General features: G+C 36.9%; 1 protein-coding gene across 2 annotated transcripts in view; it reads left to right on the top strand.

The window, feature by feature from the left end:
- Window positions 1-22141, top strand: part of LOC308037533 (pituitary tumor-transforming gene 1 protein-interacting protein-like) — a 28706-nt gene extending 6565 nt beyond the window's left edge. Inside the window, exons 3-7 of one of the 2 annotated variants that reach the window (XM_080339368.1) lie at window positions 1463-1571; window positions 5589-5697; window positions 9220-9288; window positions 13773-13819; window positions 20540-22141. In XM_080339368.1, coding sequence (XP_080195494.1) covers window positions 1463-1571; window positions 5589-5697; window positions 9220-9288; window positions 13773-13819; window positions 20540-20589 — 384 coding nt within the window. In that variant the 3' untranslated portion in view covers window positions 20590-22141. Of the gene's footprint in view, window positions 1-1462; window positions 1572-5588; window positions 5698-9219; window positions 9289-13749; window positions 13820-20539 lie in introns of both variants that reach the window. The other variant, XM_080339369.1, reaches the window with a different exon arrangement.
- The last annotated feature ends 163 nt before the right edge of the window (window positions 22142-22304 follow it).

The raw sequence follows: 22304 nt of genomic DNA, 5'->3' as shown, positions 1-22304 counted from the left end.
CCTTGTGAGAGAAATAAATCCTTTGTGTTTGTGCACTGAAGACATTAACAGTTATAGATATGTTATTTTCAGAATCTCTCAAACCAATGACAGTGTCCAGGCTTGTTTTGGTGACAGACTGATGGATGATTCAGGGCAACTGCATCAATAGCATCCGTGTTAACCTTGAAGAGAGGAGTTTAGCCTTGATTCAGATAGTTTGCACATTTGGGAAAAAAAAAAGGCTATATAACAAAGCCATAAGCATTTGTGTGAGCAATACAAAAGCAAAAGATTTCTGAAACTATTTAAGTGATTCAGTAGAAGAAAACAACTTGGGTCTTCATACCGATGATAATATGGATAGCAGCAGATAAAAGTGAAAATCAAACATTTGGTGAATAGATAAAAACAATTCCAAAAAAACCCTAAAATGTAGCAATTTCTTTCAGTTCAACAGAATTATAGTTCAAAATGCTTGAATTTTGTTTATTGTCATTGTAATTGGTTTGCTTTTTGGGTTGGTATTTAGAGTTGATGAATACCTGTTTTCTTGTAGTTTTTATCAGTAAGTTCTGAGTGGTAATTTTATAGATATGCTGTTGTATTTAATCTTATTTTTTGATGTACCATATTGTAAGGAATAACACATAAGGATTTGGTTTTAACTGTTGAATCCTGAAACTCAGTTTACTTGTTTCAAACAATAATACTATTACTACAAGGTTGCCAGCTGTATGAAAATTTAAGAACTTTATCTGTTACCAGATAATATCTATTGGTTAATATCTTGAGAGAGTTTTCATGTTTTTGACTCCATATGACAGTCTGTAAGACAAAGGTGTGCCACAAATACTAGTTAATAGATAGGACTACATGTTAAAGTTTGTGTGCATGGAGAATTTGCATTCTGGTGAATTTTCCAAAGTCTCATTTTTAACTTCTGAGTAATCCACCAACACACTTCTCATCACCTATGTATTTTTGTCATTCTTATCTTTGTCCTAATAACAAATGTACAGAATCTGAATTATTGTGGAAAATAGATTTTAGGCAAGCTATGTATGAAAAAAAAGGAGTTAACAGCTACATGAAATTATATGGTCATTAAATATAGTTGTCTTTTTTGAAGGAAAGTTGGAGACAGTTGCTTGCATATATCTATTTGATTAAAGAGGAAGGTTATGTGTTTTTTGTTAATTTCAGTAATTCTAAACCCAAAGCCATTTTATCTTCTAGTACACTCAGTACTTCTATGTTCCCAAATATTTTCAGACTCGTGTAAATATTTATTACCTTTAAGTACAAAATTCAGTTTAGGCTTATTTAGGAAATATATCAGGACTTCTGTAGGTTTCATACTAAAAGCATTTCCAATACATCTATACAGTACTGTACTCAACAATTGTCTGTGGAGAGGAGCACTAAGTTGTAAACAGTTTTTCTGTTTTTTAAGATCAATATTTTTTTTTCTTTTGCACAGTGCCTTTGGTGTTACACCAACAACACTTGTATTGATTACCCTGTGAGAAACATCCTTCCACCGTCTTCAGTATGTGCACTCTCAAATGCTCGATGGGGAGTTTGCTGGAGTAGGTACTAATTTTACTTTTGCTGTAGAAGATTATTTGAGTGTGATTAACTAGGACTCTAGCCCACTAGAGCTCTTTCCTGATAATTTATTTGGAGGAGTGGGGCAAGGAGGCCACGATTATGATTTGTAACCATGATCCATGATCTTCTGGACTTAAAAAACAGTCATTGTTAAGGGTCCTTTGCAAACAGCCAGTATAGTTATGCTGATCTAATGGCTTTAAAATATTTAGGATGCAGTGAAGTTCTGTTGATGCTGAAGTCTAGACTGGGAATCAGTGATGTTAGGATGTTATGAGTATTTTATGTACATAATCAGGATTTACCTGTTAAATCATACTTCTGAGGTACAAAGAAATAAAGTTGTTCCTTTTTGACAATGGGCAGCCATTCTTACATTTTTTAAAACTTCTTAAAATGTTGGATGATAGGCCTACATCCACAATTTTTATAATATGTTCCAGTGGCAGCAGTGGACCAGCACCACAGGAGTGGAGCCACTTGAAATTTCTTGAATGCTGTTTTTGCTTAAGCAACTGAAAAAACAATGTGGTCTGTGGCAATGCAGTTAAGATTAAAAAGGAAGCTGCGGAGTGCCGCTGTAGTTTGTAGTACTGCAACTTTTTTTAAGTTTCCTTTTGATTTGCATTTTGTATCATAAAATACAGTGCAGTGCATATGCAGCCATTGGGACGACATCTTTGGAGCTACTTTTGCAGTAATGTGTATATGGGTCTAAATTCAGACTAGAATGGAACAGAGAACAAACGAGATGTTGGAAACCTTGTAATATGAAATGAGAGTACGACTTCAGTCCAGCAAAGTGAAGACTTGCTGCTTTCTGTGTATTGGCTTGTGAACTCAAGGAAACTGAAGGAGAAAATCAAGTGGGGATGAACTATCAGTGACTATGTTAACTCTAAGTTAGGAGAAAGTTATCACACTTAGAGCAGTGAGATTATGGAGTTGTCTTTAAATTAGAGTAGCAGAGGCAGAAGATTGCTATTCAAATGAAGCATGCGTATTTTTGAATGCTACCACCCTGAAAGCTAAGGGACTATGTTGGACAGTACAGGAGAACTTTACCAATTCTTTGTTCTTAGCAGAAGGGCTCTGTGCTTTGTTTTGTGAGAGAAAGCATTTATGCTTAGACTATTGGAGTTTTTTAGAGCTACAGAAGATACTTTTCACTGATAAGGCATGCTTTTAAGGAAATTGGGCTTTCAATATTATAGTAGATGTTGTTACTGTGAACTATTAGGTAAACTTTTTTTGGATGTGTGTAGGTTAACTCGTGCCAAAAGCTAAGTACTCACACAGCTGCTCACTGCCTCCTTCCACTGGTCTCAGTGGAATGAGGGAAGAAAATAGGAAGATCAGGCAAGAAAACTCATGGACTGAAATAAAGACAGTTTAATAGGTGAGGGGGGGAAAAATGGGAAGACAAGAACCACCCCGCCCCTCCCTCTATCCTGCAGAAACACAGAACCAAAACAAAATCCCCACAACCATAACAGAAAACCACGATCCACTTCTTTTTCCTTTACCTCAGGTTTTATTGCTGACCATGGCATTGTATGGTGTGGAATATCCCTTTGGCCATTTTGAGTTAGCTGTTCTGGTGGTGTCCCTTCGTGACCTCTCCATCTCTTGCCTGTCCCAGCCCTACTCATCTGCTCACTGAAGGGAACAGAGTGGGGGAGAAAAAGGAGAAAATCTTGATGCTGTTCAAACCTGTTCAGCAACAGCCAAAATGTTGGTGCATTATCAGTACAGCTTTAGCCAGAAATTAAAAATAGCATCATACCAGCTATCATGAAGAAAGTTAATTCCATCCCAGCCATACCAAGTACAGAAACGTATTTGGGCTGTGTCCTTCTGCAGAGCAGTGATTACCGGTTTCTGCTGATACTAAGGGTGTTCTTGAGAGCTTACTTCTGCTATAGTAATGGCTTCTAGCCTGGGCACCATTTATGTTTCTAGATTGAATGTAGCTTAAACACAGAATGAAAACTTTGTAGTGGAACACATTCTCAGGGAAGAAAAAAACAAACAAACAAACCAAAACAACTCACAACACCAAAAATCCCCGAAGAAATGCAACACCAAAAAACCCCAAAGAAAACCCCACAGTTATGCATTTTCTTAATAGATTTTTTTTTGGACGAATTATATGCAGGAGCATGCCATGGAGATATATAGTCTCACTTGAGACTGTCCCCTTTGGACACAGCAAGAAAACTAATTACCTTGTGAGCGTGGTGGTGGTGGTTTTCCTTTTTGCAAATAAAATTAAGAGATGAGTGTTGGCTCAGTGTTGCTGAAAGTGAAGGTCAATATTGTGGCTCTCAAAGTCAAAAACAAATTACTTGCTTCCAGTTTGAATTTTCATGGAATAAGACATGTTGACAGGTTATTAACCAGCAGTGAAGAAAAAATAACAGTATAGAAGCAATGTAATACCAAGTGGCTTAATTATATTATCTTTCTTGAACAACAAGCAAATGAAATAGATAGTGGAGACAGGAATGCAGACTGAAAGCTGATGGTCTTTTTCTGCACTTTGTTAACAGGTTCAAAATATTTTTTGCTTCAGTTAAAGGGCATTTAAGAAAGTAAACAATAGAACTGTAAAAAGTTAAATGGAGATGAAATTGAGATTTTTATTTTTTTTTTTACTTGACTGAAGGAGGTATATTGAATTGCTTGTGACTTACAGAATGAGAAATGTGGTATGGTGAAATGTTACTTTTAGAATTTACATGTTCAGGATTTACTTGTGTATTGTAACTAGAAACTATGTATTAATCTGGATTATAAACTGTACCCAGTAAGTCATAACACACAAGCAAAAATATTTGCTGGGATCTAATCTTTGGGAAGATCTGCAAAGGATATGCATTGGCCAGATGTGAGTTGGTGACATCTGTGGAGAAGCAGCAGACTTTGTCCTCTCTGATCACATGCACAAGCCAGACCCTCTGAACTTGCTAAATTTGACTATCTTATCACCAGTACCCTGAAGCAGTAAAAAGTGCATGTGCAGCTGCTTAGTGTAACTGCAACAGCGTGGAGCTGCTGAATCTGGCAGTGTTCAGAAGGATTTATGTGGGAGAAAGGAGAAGAGAAAGCTTCCCTGCTCCCTCCCCTTATCACATGCTTTAAAATACAGTGTTGAGAGTATGTGTGGGTAGACATGTTAATTTTATTATCTCTGTTGTTACAATTTCCCTGAATGATTTATTGTTGGACTTGATGATCTTAAGGGTCTCTTCCAACCAAAATCATTCTATGAATTCATTTTGTCATTTAAATGACTCCTCAAAGTTGTTTCTATAGCTTTGCTGACATTGTAACTGTTTGCTTTCTTCTTGGGCCCAGCTCTTTTCCAGACACTGGGTTTCTGATTTTTTTTTTTTTTTTTTTTTTTTTTTTTTTTTTTTTAAATGAGTGCAGGCCTGTCCTGGTTTAGACCAGCTACAGTTTTCACAGTGTATGCTGTTAAAATAATACCCCTCCCCAACCCCCCATTTTTGAATCACACTTTGAAAGTAGATGTCATCTCTCTTTGGACATAAACAATTTGGAGAGTTTTATATTAGCTTCTTCAAATCCTCTGTCTTATTTTGCTCATTCTCCAACTGCTGCATATAATGGATGTACATTGACGCTGCAGCTACATGACATTTGTTTGTCCTGTGCATTGGCTAAGATTGTGATTGGGAAGACAAAACCATGGAATCACATCAGTAGATATGTCATATAAAGTATTACAGCATGACTTTTAATAATTCGGTATATGTAAAGTGATTTTATTTAATGTATATTCAGTGTAGAGTATGCATAATAGCAAAATTCTAATGTGTTATACTGAGTTTTAACTGAGGTGGTTGCGTGTAATTGTGTTTGGGTTTCTTTTATGCAGAGGTGAAAAAACACATGGGAAGGAGGGGACAAATTATCAGGAAGACATTAATTCTGGAGTCTAACAAGTTGAATATATTCCTATTTTTCAGTAAACTTTGAAGCTTTAATTATTGCCATAGCTGTAGTAGCTGGACTCATTCTGCTGTCTGTCACAGTCTGTTGCTGTTACTGCTGTTACTGCAGAAAGCGTTCCGAGAGGTAAATACATATATTTGTTTCTTTTACTATCTTTGACTGCTGGTCTTCCCCCCCACACCTACAGTTTTTACTCTCTAATATACTATGAATCTTGATTTGGAAGCAATTTTGGCCGCTTCATTTTATTTGTTTGAGAGACAACCAAAAAAAGAGATGTTTTCTGACAGGCAGTATGGCATTAGAAATGATGCTGGAATGACACTGAAGTGATGTTATTAGTGGTAGCATCACAGATATTTTCTTTAAGTAAGCTATTGCTTTACACTTCTCCATTTTCTACTTCCTCATTAAGATTGGACATGAACTATTTCAATGGCCAAATAAATACTTGTTGCTTGTCATAACAGAACAAATGTTTATCTCAAGGCAAGCTTATGGTACAGCGAGAAGGCACCAGGTGGGTAACAAATAACTGAACAGTTATGTCCTACTGCACTTGGTATCCCCACTTCAGAGTTTGTTGTAGGATATGTCAGTAGACAGTCAATATCTAAGTGATTAGCTGTCTTTGCCAAGTCAACAAAATATTCTAAGTGTAAGATGGTTATTTTTTTTTTGCTCTAAGATACTAAGAGTGACTGACTTATTTTTCAAGTGAAATAATACTGGAGAAATTAAGTGTTCTTTACATCTTGGAGTATTTGTGAAACTTACCTTTTTCTACTGTCTTTTCTAATTGGCTCCCTTTGAAGGGAGGGAAATAGTTAATGAGCAGCTATAATAGGTGGGTGCTGCCATGTGATACAATCTGTGCTTATTCTCTAATGAAACACCTGGAAAACATTGCTTATTGAGACAGCACAATATACTTTTTTGCATCACTGAAGCTTTAGATTTCAGGTTTCTGGGCAGTGTAGTTTCAGGTAGCTCTGTTCCATTGGTGCTTCAGTACTTCTCACGTGAATAAAATGTCGATCTTATTTCTTGATATGAAATAATCTCAATACTATTTCAAGTACCTGTAATTGTTCTTGTTTGAGGGTTGTTTTTTTAAATGCATTTATGCAGCTGTGCAGTGTTTAGTGCTGACCTCCAAGCCAGAGAAATATCGTATATCTGTGGCTTTCAAAAAAAGGAAAAAATTGTAAATAACATGTCACTCCCTTCTCTTTTTCCCTGAGGAAGATGGATGCACCTGTTCTGCTGGTAGACGGACCTACCAAATCTCTCCTAGTGCAAAATTTGATATCTCTTTAGCCCTGTGCTGATAAGTTCTGAAAATGCATAGAACTGTTCTAGATTTTATGTAAGATCTGCCATCTTCCTCTGCACAAGAACCAAGTAGGCCCCCTGTGGCTGACGTACCAACAAATAAAACTTGATTCCTGTGAAAAGAGAGATTTGTGCCAGACTTCAGTTTTAGTAGCTAAGTTGTCAATCAGTACGCTGACATCTAATCCTAAAAATGGAGGGTTAGTTTTGAGTCGTCTTACGCCAGAACTCCAAAGATGTCAAGCTTAATCTTCTGACACTCAGAGAATTGAAAGGTCTTGTCAGAGTTGGGTCCAGCTTGTTTCAGGAGGATTCAGAATGTATTATTACAGTGAAGCCTGATACATTACTGGCTTTAAACCCACTGATTCTCACTAAGAATTCTTTTGCTGTCTGCTTCTTCAGTTTGGAGACTTCTTTTCCACAAAAGAAACTTTTAAAAAAATGAATTGGAAGAAGGGAAACTTGTAGAAATGTAATATTAAGTCTGTTTTACTGACTACTTAGATGAAGTGCAACCTCATTTTGCAAAAGCATCAGTACTCTTTCTGGGAATTTTTAAGCTGTGGGTTTCAGTGTTTAAGAAGCCAGCACTTATCTTTTCCATGAACACAGAATACTTAGGTGCATTACTCTCCCCATCAGTGCTGGAGCTGGCCCACCCGAGTCCCATCCCTACAACAGGAATCCTGGGACTATTGGTGCATTGTTTCAGTTCATTATTTTTATCCTGTGTTTGGACTTTGAGGCTAGTTCCATGTACTTGAGATGTAACTATTCATGAAACTGTGTTAAATAGACTGTCCTGAACTTGTTCGGTTTAACAACCACTTTTAAAAATTTCAGATCATCTGAATTCTGAATAAAAGCTCAATTCCTTCAAAGAGTCTAGAAAACAGAAAATATTTAGTTGTAGAGAAGAAATATGTTTTCTGAATCCTATACCAGTATTTTGTTCATTTGGTGGGGTTGTATTTTTGCAACACCAGTGTGAAGTAAGACTTTTGCATAGGTAAAAGACAATAAAGTAGCTTTACAGAAGGATGCCCAAGAATGGGAGTTTCTAGTCTTCCTGGGGGATTGATTAGTTTACAAAAGGGTCTAACATACCTTTCTAATAAAGGTGACCTGTTGCATGTGTTTCCTGCTGCTTAGCTTCCCCAATAATTTTTTAACTCTTTATGTGGAAACAAAAAGGAAGTACTAGACAACTTGTATGTGAGCCATTACACAGGTTCTGAACTACTGGGTTGTATTTAAATGACTAAGATGTTCAAAGATGCGTATGGACTAATTGAGCAGATGGAGAAATTGAGTTCAGATTTCTAGTATCTGTGAATTTTATCTGTTAAAACATTTGACATGTTATAATTAACCACTGGATGTCACTCTTGCTTAACTTGTATGTTGATTGCTGCAGATGGTACTATAACTATCCATTTCTCTATTAGCAGGTGTGTTAATGTTGTAAATATTCATATCAAACATCTTTAGTGCATTCAGTATTGAAAAATGATTAGCATCTGGAAAAGCATGGCAAGTGTCCTTTAACTAATCCTGAGGAATTGTCATTAATTCTGTCAGAAAAAATAAGAGACAAATAGTTTGGCATTTGCTTTAGAGTTTTACAAGTATTATATGGTCTATCTAATGGTTAAGTGAAGCTGAGCTTTCTCCAAGGCAGGTCACAAAGCCTAAGTGCATGCGTTCATTAGAGCATATCTGTACATGCACAGCTCAGATGTCCTGTGTGGGCTCAGCATTTCCCAGAACCATACAGCTGATACACTCAGGTAAATCCTTGCTCATTCCGTAACAGGGAAGGCAGCTGCCAAGACAGCTCATGCAGACAGCTTTCCTGGGGGCAACTTGAGATTGGATAGTGATGGTTGTTGGAAAGATAAATTGTTCTGGCATTGAAGGTTTATGAACCATCAATCTTCTTCCAGGGGGTAACAATGGACTTAACTGTGCATGTGCAGGATGCTTATTCTAAGGTGGGGAAAATGGCACATAGGAGTCCTGCTTCTGGAACAGTCTGCAATCTGTTCCATAGACACTTTAAATGGTCTCGTGAAATCTGAAGGACACATTATTACAGTGGGTGAAACATTTGGATATTATAAAATATTAAAGGATATTTCTATAAATTTGTCAGTTATACTTATTCAGCAATGAAATTTTACGTGGCTGTGAAGAAGTATCTCAGGTCAGACTATAAATCCTTTTTGAAAATAAGTGACTAAACAGTGATTGCCTAGCACTGAAACTGCTTTTTCTTCCACTTTCCTTTCCTCCTTATGTTTTTAGTACACCAGATGAAGAAGAAGAACAGCTAGCTAGGAAGAGAGAGGAACGAAGACTTCAGTCTCTTCAGAGGTAAGTCTTAACAGCTTGATATGTAGCTATACACTTCCTGGTGATACAGTAGTATTCTACCCTTCTAAGGAATACACGGAGCACTAAACAAAGAGGCATTATGGAGTTAGGCCTGACAATGTCAGGTTTTTACAAAAAGGGACTTACTGTGAGACTTGGAAATTTGATTAGGAGCCTGCATTTCCATAAATGAGCAGGGAATGAGTATGTTGCTCACTGTGGCAGCCAAGAGCAAACAGGAGGGCTAAGCCTGAAGTCTTGTCTTGTCTCTCTTGGGCTGGTGCTTGTCTGTGGCATGGCTTAATGCCTAAGAGAGGCTGGGATTCAGAGGAAAGAATCACTTTTTGGATTCATTTGGTAACTGTTTATTTTTCTTTTAAAATCTGTCTGGGAAAGGTAGAGAAATTGATAGTGAGATACTTGTTAGAATTTTGCTCAGGAAATGGAAGACTTTGGCTTAGATCTCATCTCCATCCTTTCTATTAAAACTGTACCACAGTGTAGAAAGAAGTGCAAGAGTCAGCAGTGATACAGTGCTTTTCAGTGAAAAAAGCATTCCTTCAGATGCAGGTTTTTGTAGCTTCGTTCTCCAGTGACTCTTAATAGCTCGTACATTATTCTTTGGTTAAACAATTTTTATATGATACCTAGTACAAGTCCAATGTAGCTTTTGAATCATACTTTCATGGTCTTTTATTTTGGAGATTTACAGTGGATTAGCTTCAGCAAGCCAAGAGGAGAGTCCTAACCAAACTAAGGCTAGCCTTGGAGCTGTCATCTGTGGGTTTGGATCCCCATAGACTGACAAGGAAATTGGTCCTAGGCTTGCCACATTTTGGTTATGCTCTCTAAATACTGAGCTGCTGAGTAATAGGTGGGCACCTTCACTGCCGTTTTCTCCTGAACTCAGATTCATTGTTAGTAGGAGCAGGGGCTGCAGGGAGCAAGACATACTTCCAGATAAGACTCCTTGTGGAGCTTTTGAAGACATTAAGTTTCTCTATTACAAATGTGCATGACAAGACAAGGTATGTAGGCAAAAATGCTTGGCTTGTTCAAACATGTTACATTTGTGACTGGTCACAAAAATGGGAGCCAATAGAGTTCACTTACAGATGAACTTGCTGTTGCTCATGTCTCTGACAGGAGCTGTGAGAATTGCTTGTCTTAACTCCATGAAAATCTGTTTGCTGACTCTAAACTGCCAGGTTGTATAAGCAAGTACAGCAACTGTTTGCCCTGAACCTGACAATGGTTATAGCTCTGAAGTAGGTGTTGGGATGTTAGGAAGCAAAATAGCTGTCGTTGTAATGGGTTAAATTGATGTGTCCTTCAGCTTTGTGCAAAATTCCTAAACTTGTTGTCAATTGAAAGAATTAGAATAGGATACAATGGGGATGTTTAACAAGATAGAATTTTTCAGAGCTTGACTTAGTATAAAACTTGAATGGTTAGTTTTGTTCTGTAATTTTAATTTTGTTTTAGAACTATTGAATAATAGCAGTTTCGTGTATTTTTTTCTTCTGTGGGTACAGCCTTTCAGATCAGTTGGTAATAGAAGGATGAGCCTGAACTTCATTCTGTGATGCTGTTAGGGAATGGTAAAAACAAAGTAAGGAGGGAATACTGTGTGATCAACACAAGCTTCAAGGTAATTGCAGCACCTAGCAGTTTTTGGCTTTTCAGGCACACAGTAAATGTCCACTTTGTAAGTTCCAAATTTGTTTGTGTTAAAATTTGGTTTGTTATGAATACTTAGGAGGTGTCTTTTTGGAATACCTAAATGGCTGCTAGAATGAGGAGTAGGGGAAATGATGCTGACCCTCTGCTTGTCTTCAAAAGGAAGAAACTAGCTGTCGTTTTGCTTAGAAGGTTGACAGTCAATGGTGGAGTGTGGAGTTTGCACTTAAAGTGAGGGGCAGTCAAAATCTGACCTCCAGATTCTCTTCTAAAAATACTGAAAGAAAACGGGTATGTTATTGCATGGCTGTAGTCCTTTATTTTACTTCATGTCACTTCTAACATGAAAAATAATTTTAGAATATAGCATCAAGTAGTAAGTATTTTTGGTACACTCGTTTATTTATGGATTTATGTAGTTTATAAACCATGATATATATGTTAGAAGTTGACAAACCCATGAAAAACCACAAGATCTTCTATGAGACAAACTGCCCAGTATAATTTGGTAGTCTATAATGGTAAGGGAGAACAAGGGGGAGGGGGCAGAAAAAGAAAGGATTGCAGATCACTTGTGAAGAACCAAGTATGGAAAATCATGATGTGAATTGTTAGTATCAGGAAAAATACTTTTTTGGCTTACAGTAGTGAGGGAAACTTGCATGAAGAGCCAAGAATTTTGCTTACAGAAGATGGAATAATAGCAGTAGCATTAGGAAACAGCCAACTCAGGAGACTGTAAAGTGACTTTGGTTGATCATAATGTAAGATGTGAACGATACAGTAAAGCCACCTCTGGATGGCTGATTCAGTGAGTGCCTGTTCAGAACTGTCTCTGGTTCTTCTCAGTTGTTATGTACCTAAGCTGTATTTGCTTTATTTAGTCATGGGTGATATGCTATAGTCATGGCTGCCCATGAGAGTTCTGGTGTTTCACCAATATTAATGGTTTTACCCTTCAAACTTAAACAATAAAAGAATTTTAGACTTTTTTTTATAACCTGGGGAGGTATTCTAAATTGTTTCTGAGGTTTAAGACTGTTTTGTGGGGTTTTTTATTTGTCCCTCCCCTCCACCCCATTACTTTTCTTATGCAGATACTTAGTGCTTTTTGTGTTCAGGGCAGATTCAGAGTGACTGCTGGTACTTCAGTTGAAACTGCAGCAGTGAGTGTCCATTATTTCAGACAGTATGCCAAACAGCGAAGAGCATGCCATTACTACCACCACTTAAAAAAAAAATGGTTTGAGGTCAAAATGTGTTGTGGAAAACTACACAGAAATAAGGACTGGTTTTATACAGAAGGCTGCTTTAAGTGGAATCTCTCCATTCTCTTCCTGAGATCCCTTGCCTTATATAATGTCTTCCTCTTACCCGAAACAGAAAGCAGGAATCCTGTGGTCAGGTTACCCTTGGTGGGTAAACTTCTCTTCTTTCAGCTCTCTTCAACCTCTCAGTCCTGACTTTGCTCCTCTACATGAATTTCATTTTGCCACCCTGATTCCTCAGTTCCTCCTCCTGCAGTGTGGCCACTTTGCTTTGTTTCCTGTGCTGCCTGGTCTGAATAATGGAAAGGGATATAAGGGAGGTGGGTATCTCGGGGAAATAGTAGTGGAAGGGTTTGAGTCAGTATCTCTTATTTGCTTTTCTCATCATGCTTTATCTGCATGCTTTCCAGAAGTGCAGTTGCAGGGAAGGAAAAGCCAGTTCAGCCCTTCAGCTCGGTAGGAAGCAGAATAATTGCTTCTGAGGACACACAGGATCTGATTAGCAGTAGGAATTGTTTGGAGGTGGGATGTGCACAGGCCAGATGGGATCTTTGGTGAATTAAGCTGTCAGTGCTTAACAGCTTTCTGCTGAATATGTGCAAATTAGAATTGGACTGACTTGTCTAACTGGGTTGAATTTTGATGGGGCAAAGTGTCTTTTTTTGTTAGTCTTTGTTTTGCCAAATTATGTATCCTTTCCTCAAAACATATAGATCATGGGTCATCCTAGTGAAACAATTGTGTAGGAGATTTTTTTTTTCTTTTTAAACGAGGCAAAATAGATGTTTTCTTTGCAATACAGGAAAATTATCTGAGGAATGATGGAGTAATTTGCATTTAAACTTTATTTTTCCCCCTTCACCTTTGCAAAGGGGAACAGAGGAAGGGGAAGAAATTGATTTGTCAGATACTTGGTTTATGTGAATAATTAAAGTTTGGCAATATTAGATACAGTCTATTTTCAAGACAGTTTTTATGTGTTACGATTAGACAATATAACTAGAGGCATTTGATTTTTATATAGCACAATATTTGAAGTTATTCTCTGCATGGATGCCATGCTCAATTTTAGAAATTATTTGGTTTCACGTGCTGTAGTGCTTAAACAAAACATTAATACTGCTTTTACCTTTTCAAAATTATCATATTGAATTAGGATTCTGAAGCATACTATTCAGAGCTAAATTTTACAATTATGTTTCTTGCTGGAAATCATTAGGGATTCTTCAAATAAATACCTCAGTGTGTGTGTACATATATATGGACACATTACTTCTATCTAGAAAAAAACACAAGACATATTTGCAAGTATAAAGAAAAATATTCTGTTGACATAATTGATCAGTGGAAAGTTATAGGAATCTTAGACACATAATGTGTATACAGAAAGACAAGATATATAACTAAATGTGATTTTTTTGGTAACTTGTAATTGTGTACTAATTTAAAGTGCTATTGTCTCTTTCACATGTAGTTACCATATTTTGCTTACAGCTCAAAACAGGCTGAATAGTCTTATGCCTTTATTTGTTGTAGGAAACATGAAAGAAAACTGAAGCATGATGAAATACGCAAGAAATATGGTAAGTGGTAATCTTGTTTTGATATGCAGGATCTAAATTGATTGCTTTTTCTTAACTATTATTAAAATTCACAGCAGAAACAAGCTGCTTTATGAGTAACAGAAGTAATCAAGCCCAGTTTCCTACTGATGTGTCTGTCACCTGAACACCTGATCTCATAATTATATGTTCCTGTTCTCTTTCTGCACTGACTCTCTCACTGGGCAAGAGACAATGTACTGCATGGTGTGTTTGCTTGGGAAGGGCATTTAAATATATAAATTAAAATAAGTAGTTCTTTCTGGCTCTTCTGAAGTAAGAACACTGGTTTTGTTGTGTTGCGTTGTTTTGGTTTTGGTGTGTGTGTGTGTGTGTTTTGTTTTGTTTTGTTTGTTGCTTGTTGTTGTTTTGGTGGGATATGTGTGTCTATTTTTGTTCCTGAATTTGATAAACAAGTTAGTTGAAATGGGCTGGTAGACTGACGGTTACTGAAAAAGGGTAGACTACTCTTATAGCAGATAGCAAAGTTTTAAAATGAAGTTTGAAAGAGAAGGATGGAGGATGCAGCCTAATGTATGGATTAAAATTGTTCTCTTTTCTTGGTTTTTAAGTTGAGTTGTGGTCCAGTAGGAGAAGCATATCACAACACTAGGACCTGCTGTGTCGTATGGGAGGTTCTTATTATCTAGGATTGTCAGTGCTTGCACTTTTGATTTGATTTATTCATAGGGCTAATAGTACTGTGTATTCAGAGACAGATATGCTAAAACTGTTCTGCACTTTTTATTATGCAAATTGCACTAATGTCAGAGAAGGTGATTCTAGGGGTCTGAACAGTCACTCAAAACTGTTAATTTTCATCCTCTTGTTATACTGATTGGCAGAGTCTGGGAATGTCTTCATGAATCTGCAGCCTGCCCTTTGGCTGATGCAGCAGTGATACAAACTATCTCTATAGGGAATTCCCTGCCTGGGGAACATTTGAGAAAGTGTGCTCCTTCGCTGGAATAGAGGAAAAATTCACTGTGAAGCTTGAGCTGCAAGAGGAAGAGTGTTGTTTAACAAAAATTACTTCTAGATTATACATCAGTCATGAACTTCAGTCCTGTGATATTTTATAGGATAATCAACCTTGTATCCTTACCACAATTCAGTTTCAAGAGGTTGGTTTGAGTGTTGGACAACAGTAGTCCAGAATAAAAAAAAATCCAAACAGCAACATAAAACACAACACACATTTTGTTTGTTTCTCTGTAGAAGAGACCTTGGTGGCAATCTCAACAAGTTTGAATTGCTGGGATGGATCTGGTGATGGCTATGTCTCCATAATAACATGCAGCACTGTACAGATGTAACTTTGCATCTCCTTGAGGCAGCACAGCTACCAGGAGCAAACAAGGTCCCAAATTCAGTATAGTTGTTGCTGTATGAAAGCACTGTGTTGGGATTAAGTGATGTTTCAAAAGGCTGTGTTCTTTATGTTCTGCTTGTGAAACTAGTTCAGTCATCTCTGGACAGTCCAACATTTTAGTGAAGACACTTCTCTTTCCTGAGTGCTTAACTTTCAGACCTTTGCAGAGTGCTTTGTTGGATCTTGTTGGAGTACTCTGAGTTTCCAGAGGAATATAACTGTGATTCTGTGCCTCTGGAATACATACACCAAATTCAACAAGTCTTGCTTATAGCTGTAGTCTGCACATAGTCATGAGAGCTAGTGTCACTTTGCCTTCACTTGAAGCATTTTAGTTTGTCAATGACTTAATTAGAAATAAGTTCATACATTCATTGTGTTAGAAGAAGGCATAGCCTCTTATAAGGGGTCAGACATATTCAAAGATCATAATTCAACTAGAAAGCCTACATTTCAATAGCAAACTTCTATATAAAGTTTAGGTATTGATGTTTTCTTTATTGCATATTCAAAGATTAATTTATATTGTCAGATACATCAATTTGAGACCGGGGTTCTCATAGTTCATTTTTATCCTAAAGTAAAACCTATCTCTTACTTGAATAGTTGGCACATACTGGAAGGATGTATATAACTAAGGCAAAATAAAAGAAAATATGTATAAATTCTGAAATTCCCAAATATGATTGCTGATGTTTATATAGTTTACATTCTGGTAACATACAGACAAATGGATCTTCTGTCTTCATTTTTCACTGTATAGTAAATACATATGTTAGCATATTAAACATAATATAATAAAAATCGCTGCAAATAATTGTGGAGACACTAGGTTATTTTACACTTTTAAGCACTACCGAGAGGATTCTCAGTTAAGTAGACATGGATGAGTGGCAGGATGACAATGACTTTGTTAACCTGACTCTGTAGATTATGATGATCACGCCTGAAATTTCAGTATTTGGTTGGCTTTGAGGGAATGCCTTTTTCCATTTCATCCACCAGCTTTCCTTACCCCATTTAAATGGTAATTACACATTTATAATGCATTGCAGGTGTCACTCTAGCCACAGTCCTTTGGGAGCATTGGAAGCCATAGAGAGCTTTAGCAACCATGAATACACACTTTGAATTGTTTCTTTGTTGCACAATTTGACAGTATTTTTCATTTGCTCACATATATGAATGCAATATGATTACACAAATTATATGTTGACTGTTAGAAAATTTTAAAGTAGAATTCAGAATACTTCTACAGCTTGTATGGTATACAAAGGAACTACAATTTACTTGCTGCTGAATTTGCTGCTATTGTATGATCAGTAAGAAGCTGCTTTATTATTTATTTATGTCAGGGTTTTGTCTGGTATTAGTGCAAGGATTCTATCTCTTCATTTTTACAAAATTACTGCCTTTCATGATTTTGGACTTCCATACCACTTGCTTCAGTTCAGCAAAGGTTTTGATCAGCTATTTTAATGATATGTAATCCTATCTCCTTTATTACGTGAGATGTTGATTTTTATATTCAGTAGTTTGTCACAGTAAATGTTCCTTCTGTTCAAGATAGAGAATCTATTTTGACCTTCTTTAGTGTTCTGACTGCAAAGTAGGGAAACCTTTTATTGCTATGCACTTAAAGCTCTTTAGTTTGTATGTTGAGTTGTTAATCTGAGGGTTAAAAATAAAGAGGAAAAGTGTAATAAGGGGTGAAGACATAGCAACTAGTTCGTTTTTTTTTTTTTCAGCATGTACTATGTCTTGTAAATATTTGACTTTCTAATTCTGTTTTTGGACAGTGCTGATATGTGATGAGAGTCAGATCTCAATGACTGAGAAGCTGCGTAGTTAGCATAGTATATATTATAAATATGCTAGAAAGAGGTATTAATTTCATGCAATTGTTTTGTCATTTCACATATTAGGAGGCCTCACTACTTCATACAAGCTAATGAAAGATACTTGACTACTATACCTTTAAAATTTGAGTGTTTCTAAAATACTGCTAAGTAGGTCAAATATTAACCTCAAAATGAAGGTAAATAGAAGTAAGATGTTAGAAATTCTTCTAAGTGTCCTGTGTGTCAATATTCAAGTTCAGCAGTAATATGTAATGAAATTACTGCAAACAAGACTCCTGAGCTTACAAACATCTAGCTTCTCTGAACCTGTAAATGTAAATTACAAGTTGGGGAGCTGCTCTCATGTCAAATGGGAAACATTCAAGAGAGACAACTCATGTCTGGTTCAAGGCAGCACATGAGCTTTAGTTGAACCAGACATGCTATTTAATTAGCACAGACTTGCAGTTCCTCTTGAGTGTCATGGTGAAGAGCAGCTGTGGCAGCTGACAGGAGCTTTTTGTCATGATCTTTTTTTTTTATGTCTCTCTAGATTGTTTTTGTCCACTTACTGGAGCCTGATACAACTAGAGTAAGAATTGTTGCAAGTGATGAGCTGCTGTCTCCCTCCTTTCACTTAAAATAATCTTATGTTGTACTTAGAATGCTGAGGATAAAAGAAATTTAAGGCCTGGATGCAGATTTGAGAGCAAGGCTTATCAGATATTGTAACCTCTGTGGCTATCCTCATTTACAAGGAGGGCTTGCCATTTCTCTTGGAGTACTTTCTTTACTGGGAGATGAATTTCTGAAGTTCTGTTTCATTCAGTATTGTGCAATAAAATGGATCAGAACTTTAAGTTACAATAGACTGATGTCTGGTGGTAATTATATCTGTTTGTTAGGCATAATCAGTAATATTAAAGCAAGTACTACTGGGAGTGGCGTTTGCAGTAATGAGTAAAAATTATGCATTCACTTGAAAAATGGAGACTAGTTATCTAAAATAGCTTTTGGCTGAGTTTTGGTGGAGAGGCAGATAAGTGTATTTGCTCCTCAGAGCGGTATAGGAAAAGTTTATCAGGAGTCTTATACCATACTCTGATGAATTTGAAATGGGCACTCCTGGATGTAGAACATAATTTCCATTGGTTTTCAGCTGTTCAAACTGTAAGAAAAATGTCTGGAGTTTTATAGTGCTACTTTCTGAGCTATGAAGTGTCAAGTCTGTGTCATGAATGAAACACAAGAAAGACATAATAAGCGTTTGTCAGACTGTATAGAGAGAAATATGCAACCTAAGGTAATTTTGTCAGGGAATCTGATCCACCTCCTGCCAATTTATGGAGAATTTTTTGAAGTTTAGTGCTTTGAATTCTAAGTGGAACTTAATGAGCATGGGGAGTTTAACATTTTTATTACAATTGACATTGCATAATTTCTAGTGCTGTTGATTTTCTGTAAATGTTGTGTTAGATGCATTTTTTTATTTGGAAGGGCTGAAATCTGCAAGTCCTGCAAAAATTCTGAAAATTGGACTACTCAGTTGTCTTTTGGGTAACAAAATATGTAAGGATCCATAGATTCTAGCTGCCAAAGTATTAATGTGTCTGGAGGAAGGAGGAATTGGTGGTTTTCTGGAAATAAAATGCGTGTTTCTCCTCTGTATTTGGGTTGGGATTACATTAATGCAGGACTGTTACCTGAAAGTGCTTAATAGTAGGCCAGGGGTAAGAGCTCTTTATTCTGTAGTGGCTTACTTGTCAGCTAGATTAGACCTAACAGATATTACAGTTTTTGTTTAAATGCATGGAAGGTAAGATTAAAATTTGAGAGTAACTGCTTTCTAAAAGTTTAAAAAATATACAAATTTCAAGAACTCAAAATATTGTAGATAATTCTTGGCAATGCTGTCATTAACCATATTCTTATTGCACAAATGCTTAAAAGCTTATTTTTTTAAAGCAATTACAGAAAGAGGTAGTAATTTGATGCAAGGTTCTACACTAGGTAAATAGACTGTATTTCATGTTACCTGGCTGAAACTTTATAAATGTGACTGGCTTGCCCATAAGTAAGGGCTGTTATGTATGAGGGCTGGTTTTGACTTTAACTTTTTACAAAATTACTGCTTGTAATCTTGTCAATTTCAGTAATTATAGGATTTTTTTTTCTTACTTATTCCTTAATATTTGCTGTTTCTTATCAGGCAGTTGCAGTTACTGATACAATAATCAGCACTAAGCAGTTGTGCTTCTTGATTGACATCTTAAAATTATGTGGCAGTTCGAAAGAAGTGCAGCTACTGCAACAAGGTAGACAAAAGTAGAGTCTGCTTTCAGTGCCATCAGCCTTTAGCTTTCTGGCAGAACAGTGAGTGTTCGATATCTGTGTGCAGGTGCGTGTGGAACAGAGGTGTGTGGTATGAAGAGGTCTGAGGGGAGTTCTTACAAGGTTTGAATGGGCAGTGTAATCTTTCTCTCCCACTGTTGTGAAGCTGAACATGTGAATGGAGGTTGTCTGGCTTAGCTGTCTTTTCTCTCTGTGTCCTAAACCAATGAGCTAGAGAAGAGTTCAGGCTTGCCAGACATCAGTATAAAAATCTTGGTAGAAAAGAGAGCGGTAATGTTTCTGTTCTTTCACAACAAAAGATCAAGCTATAGACTCTCATGGGACTCCTTTATTTTCAGCATGCACTTCTGCCTAGCCCAAATCTGGTGTGTGGTTTGCAGTCTCTTTGAAATAATTGCTATATGGAACAGCGATTGCTCAACCAGCCCTTACAGAAGATGTTATGCACATCCAAACACTTGGTGTAATTGGATGGCTTTGCAATGTGTTCTGTGACAGTATTCTGGTAAAATAATTGGGAAACTTCATAATGGAAACATACTGCAGCCTGGGTTAAGTGATGCTCTTGTTCTGGTCCTCAGAGATTTTAGTACATGTAGAAGTGATCTTCATTTGCTCTTGGAGATTGTCTTGCTGCAGAAATGCTGTGAGTGACTGAATGTGACAGATGATTCTGAATAATCAAAGTAGAACTAAATCAAAATAGCAGCATCTTACATTTTAAAAGGATGATGATCTTATAGTAACTTGAATTTATAAACTGACCAGTCTGAATCTGTTCTTCTGAGCCATCTCTGTGGTTAGATTCTTGTAGATTTGACTCTCTTGTAAATGCGTTTTGTAGGGTATACCTCACAAATGAGAATGCTTTTCCATAAGAATTTTTCATAGAGAAATGCTCTCTGTGAAATAATGAAATACCTATTCATGATAACAGTCTGAGAAATAAGAGTACTTAAGAACACTTTCAAATTATTATTATGCTTGAGTGTTTGAGTAATAGAGGAACTATTGCAAGACAAGAATTGCCTTTTGGTTCTGTTATTTGGAGTATCTATTAAAGTAAGGTCAATAATTCAAGGTTTTTATATAATACTGGTGAGAAAATGGTAAATGCAGTCCTGTTTTCTTTTGCAGGTCTTCTCCAGGATTCTGATAATCCATACAGCAGATTTGAGAATGAATAAAGCTGAGCACCTTCCACTAGAGCTGTAACTCCAGAATACAGAAAGATTGTTTTCATTTGCCTTTTGGGCTCTTTTCTGCAAAGGTTTTTGTTTTCCTGGTTGTAAAACTAGGGGTAGATAAAGACTCCATGAAATATATATTTCTATCATCTACGTATATAGAAGTAATTTTTTTATAAATGCTTTTGGTTGTTGAAACGGTTTCTGTATTTTACGGTGACATTTAATTGTGAAATAGTATCTTTCCTTATCTTGAAACTGTGTTTCTTTACTTGATGTAGATGACTTGTAGTTGCAATCATGTGTTTGAATTCGGTCTTAACTGAATAAGAAATCTTAAAGTTTTTTCCTTGCTTTATATTTGTTTGATTAAAAATAAAAGGCAACAGGGAAGCACAGCTTCACAGAGCAGAAATAGCTGATGTTGGTACTGATGAGAAAATACACCAGGCCCATTCTTATGTACTACCATAGTAAGAACTGGGTGGAGTTTTAGCCCCTCTGGAAAAAGATCTTCAAGAATGTAATGCCTGAGGGTTGAGAGGAGCGGACTTGTCTTTGAATAATGCAACTCAGTTGTGGAAAAGTTAAGGTGTAAATTGGATGTATCACTGATGTGAGAAAGAAATTACTTCTGTTTGCATATTGGAAGAAAGTCATTCTTGAAGTAAATGTAGGTTTGTGTGCCTACATTTAAGAAGAAACATCAGCTTGTGTGAACACTTTCTTCTGGTAAGCTTAATGTATAATTAAGAAAAAAAAGAGATCCTTCAGTTTACCAGGGTTGACCCTGGCCAGCAGCTCAGCACCACCCAGCTGTTCCCTCCCTCCCTGCAGTGGGATGGGGGGCAGAATGGGAACAGCAAAAGTGAGAACTCTTGGATGTGGGGATCAAGACAGTTTAATAAGTGAAGAAAAAGATGGTAGGGGGAAAAAGTGATGCATAGGCAGTGGCCACTCCCCCAGGAGCAGACCTCTGCCCACCTTCTTCCCAGTTTTTGTTGCTGAGCATGATGTTGCATGGCCTGGAGTATCCCTTTGGTCCATTCTGGCAAGCTGTCCCAACTGTGTCCCCTCCCGGCATCTTGCCCACCCCTGGCCTACTTGCTGAAGTGGGTGGAGTGGGGAGAGATGAAACCTTGAGGCTGTGCAAGCACTGCAACAGGAGCCGAAGCAGGGGTGTGTTACCAGCACTGTTCTAGACACAAAGCCAAAGCAAAGCACCATTTGGGCTGCTGTGAAGAGAGTTACCTCCATCTCATCCAACTCCAGTACAGTAAGAAAGCAGTATTTTTTTTTAACTTTTGATTGTTCTTTTGGTATTTCTATAATGTGATTTATTTCCTCTGTCTTTCCATAGCAGTGTTTCATTAAGCATTTTTACTAGCTTACCAGTATGATGCAACAAGCAAAGACCTCTTCCTGCTAGTCTAATGCAAGTACGCATTTATTCTGTACAGTTTAAATAACTTCCATTGCTGTATATTATCCAGTAAACCAATGTATAATATTGAAGATGTGTTATTTTTATCAATGTTCCTAAAATAAACACTTTAATTTGGTTCTGTTATTCTGTATACTTTTAGATTAACTTGGTTTAAAGAAGTGATTGGTTATGAGTTTGGGAGAAGGGAAAGGATGCATTTTTGCTTTTGCTGTTTTTCTGACAGAAGAATAACATCTTAACAGCACATAGGTGTGGTGGGAATTAAATC

The sequence above is a fragment of the Nesoenas mayeri genome (assembly GCF_963082525.1).
Source record: "Nesoenas mayeri genome assembly, chromosome: 2".
NCBI lineage: Eukaryota > Metazoa > Chordata > Aves > Columbiformes > Columbidae > Nesoenas > Nesoenas mayeri.
The sequence above is the reverse complement of the archived record's forward strand: the minus strand, read 5'-3'. Positions and strand labels throughout refer to the sequence as shown.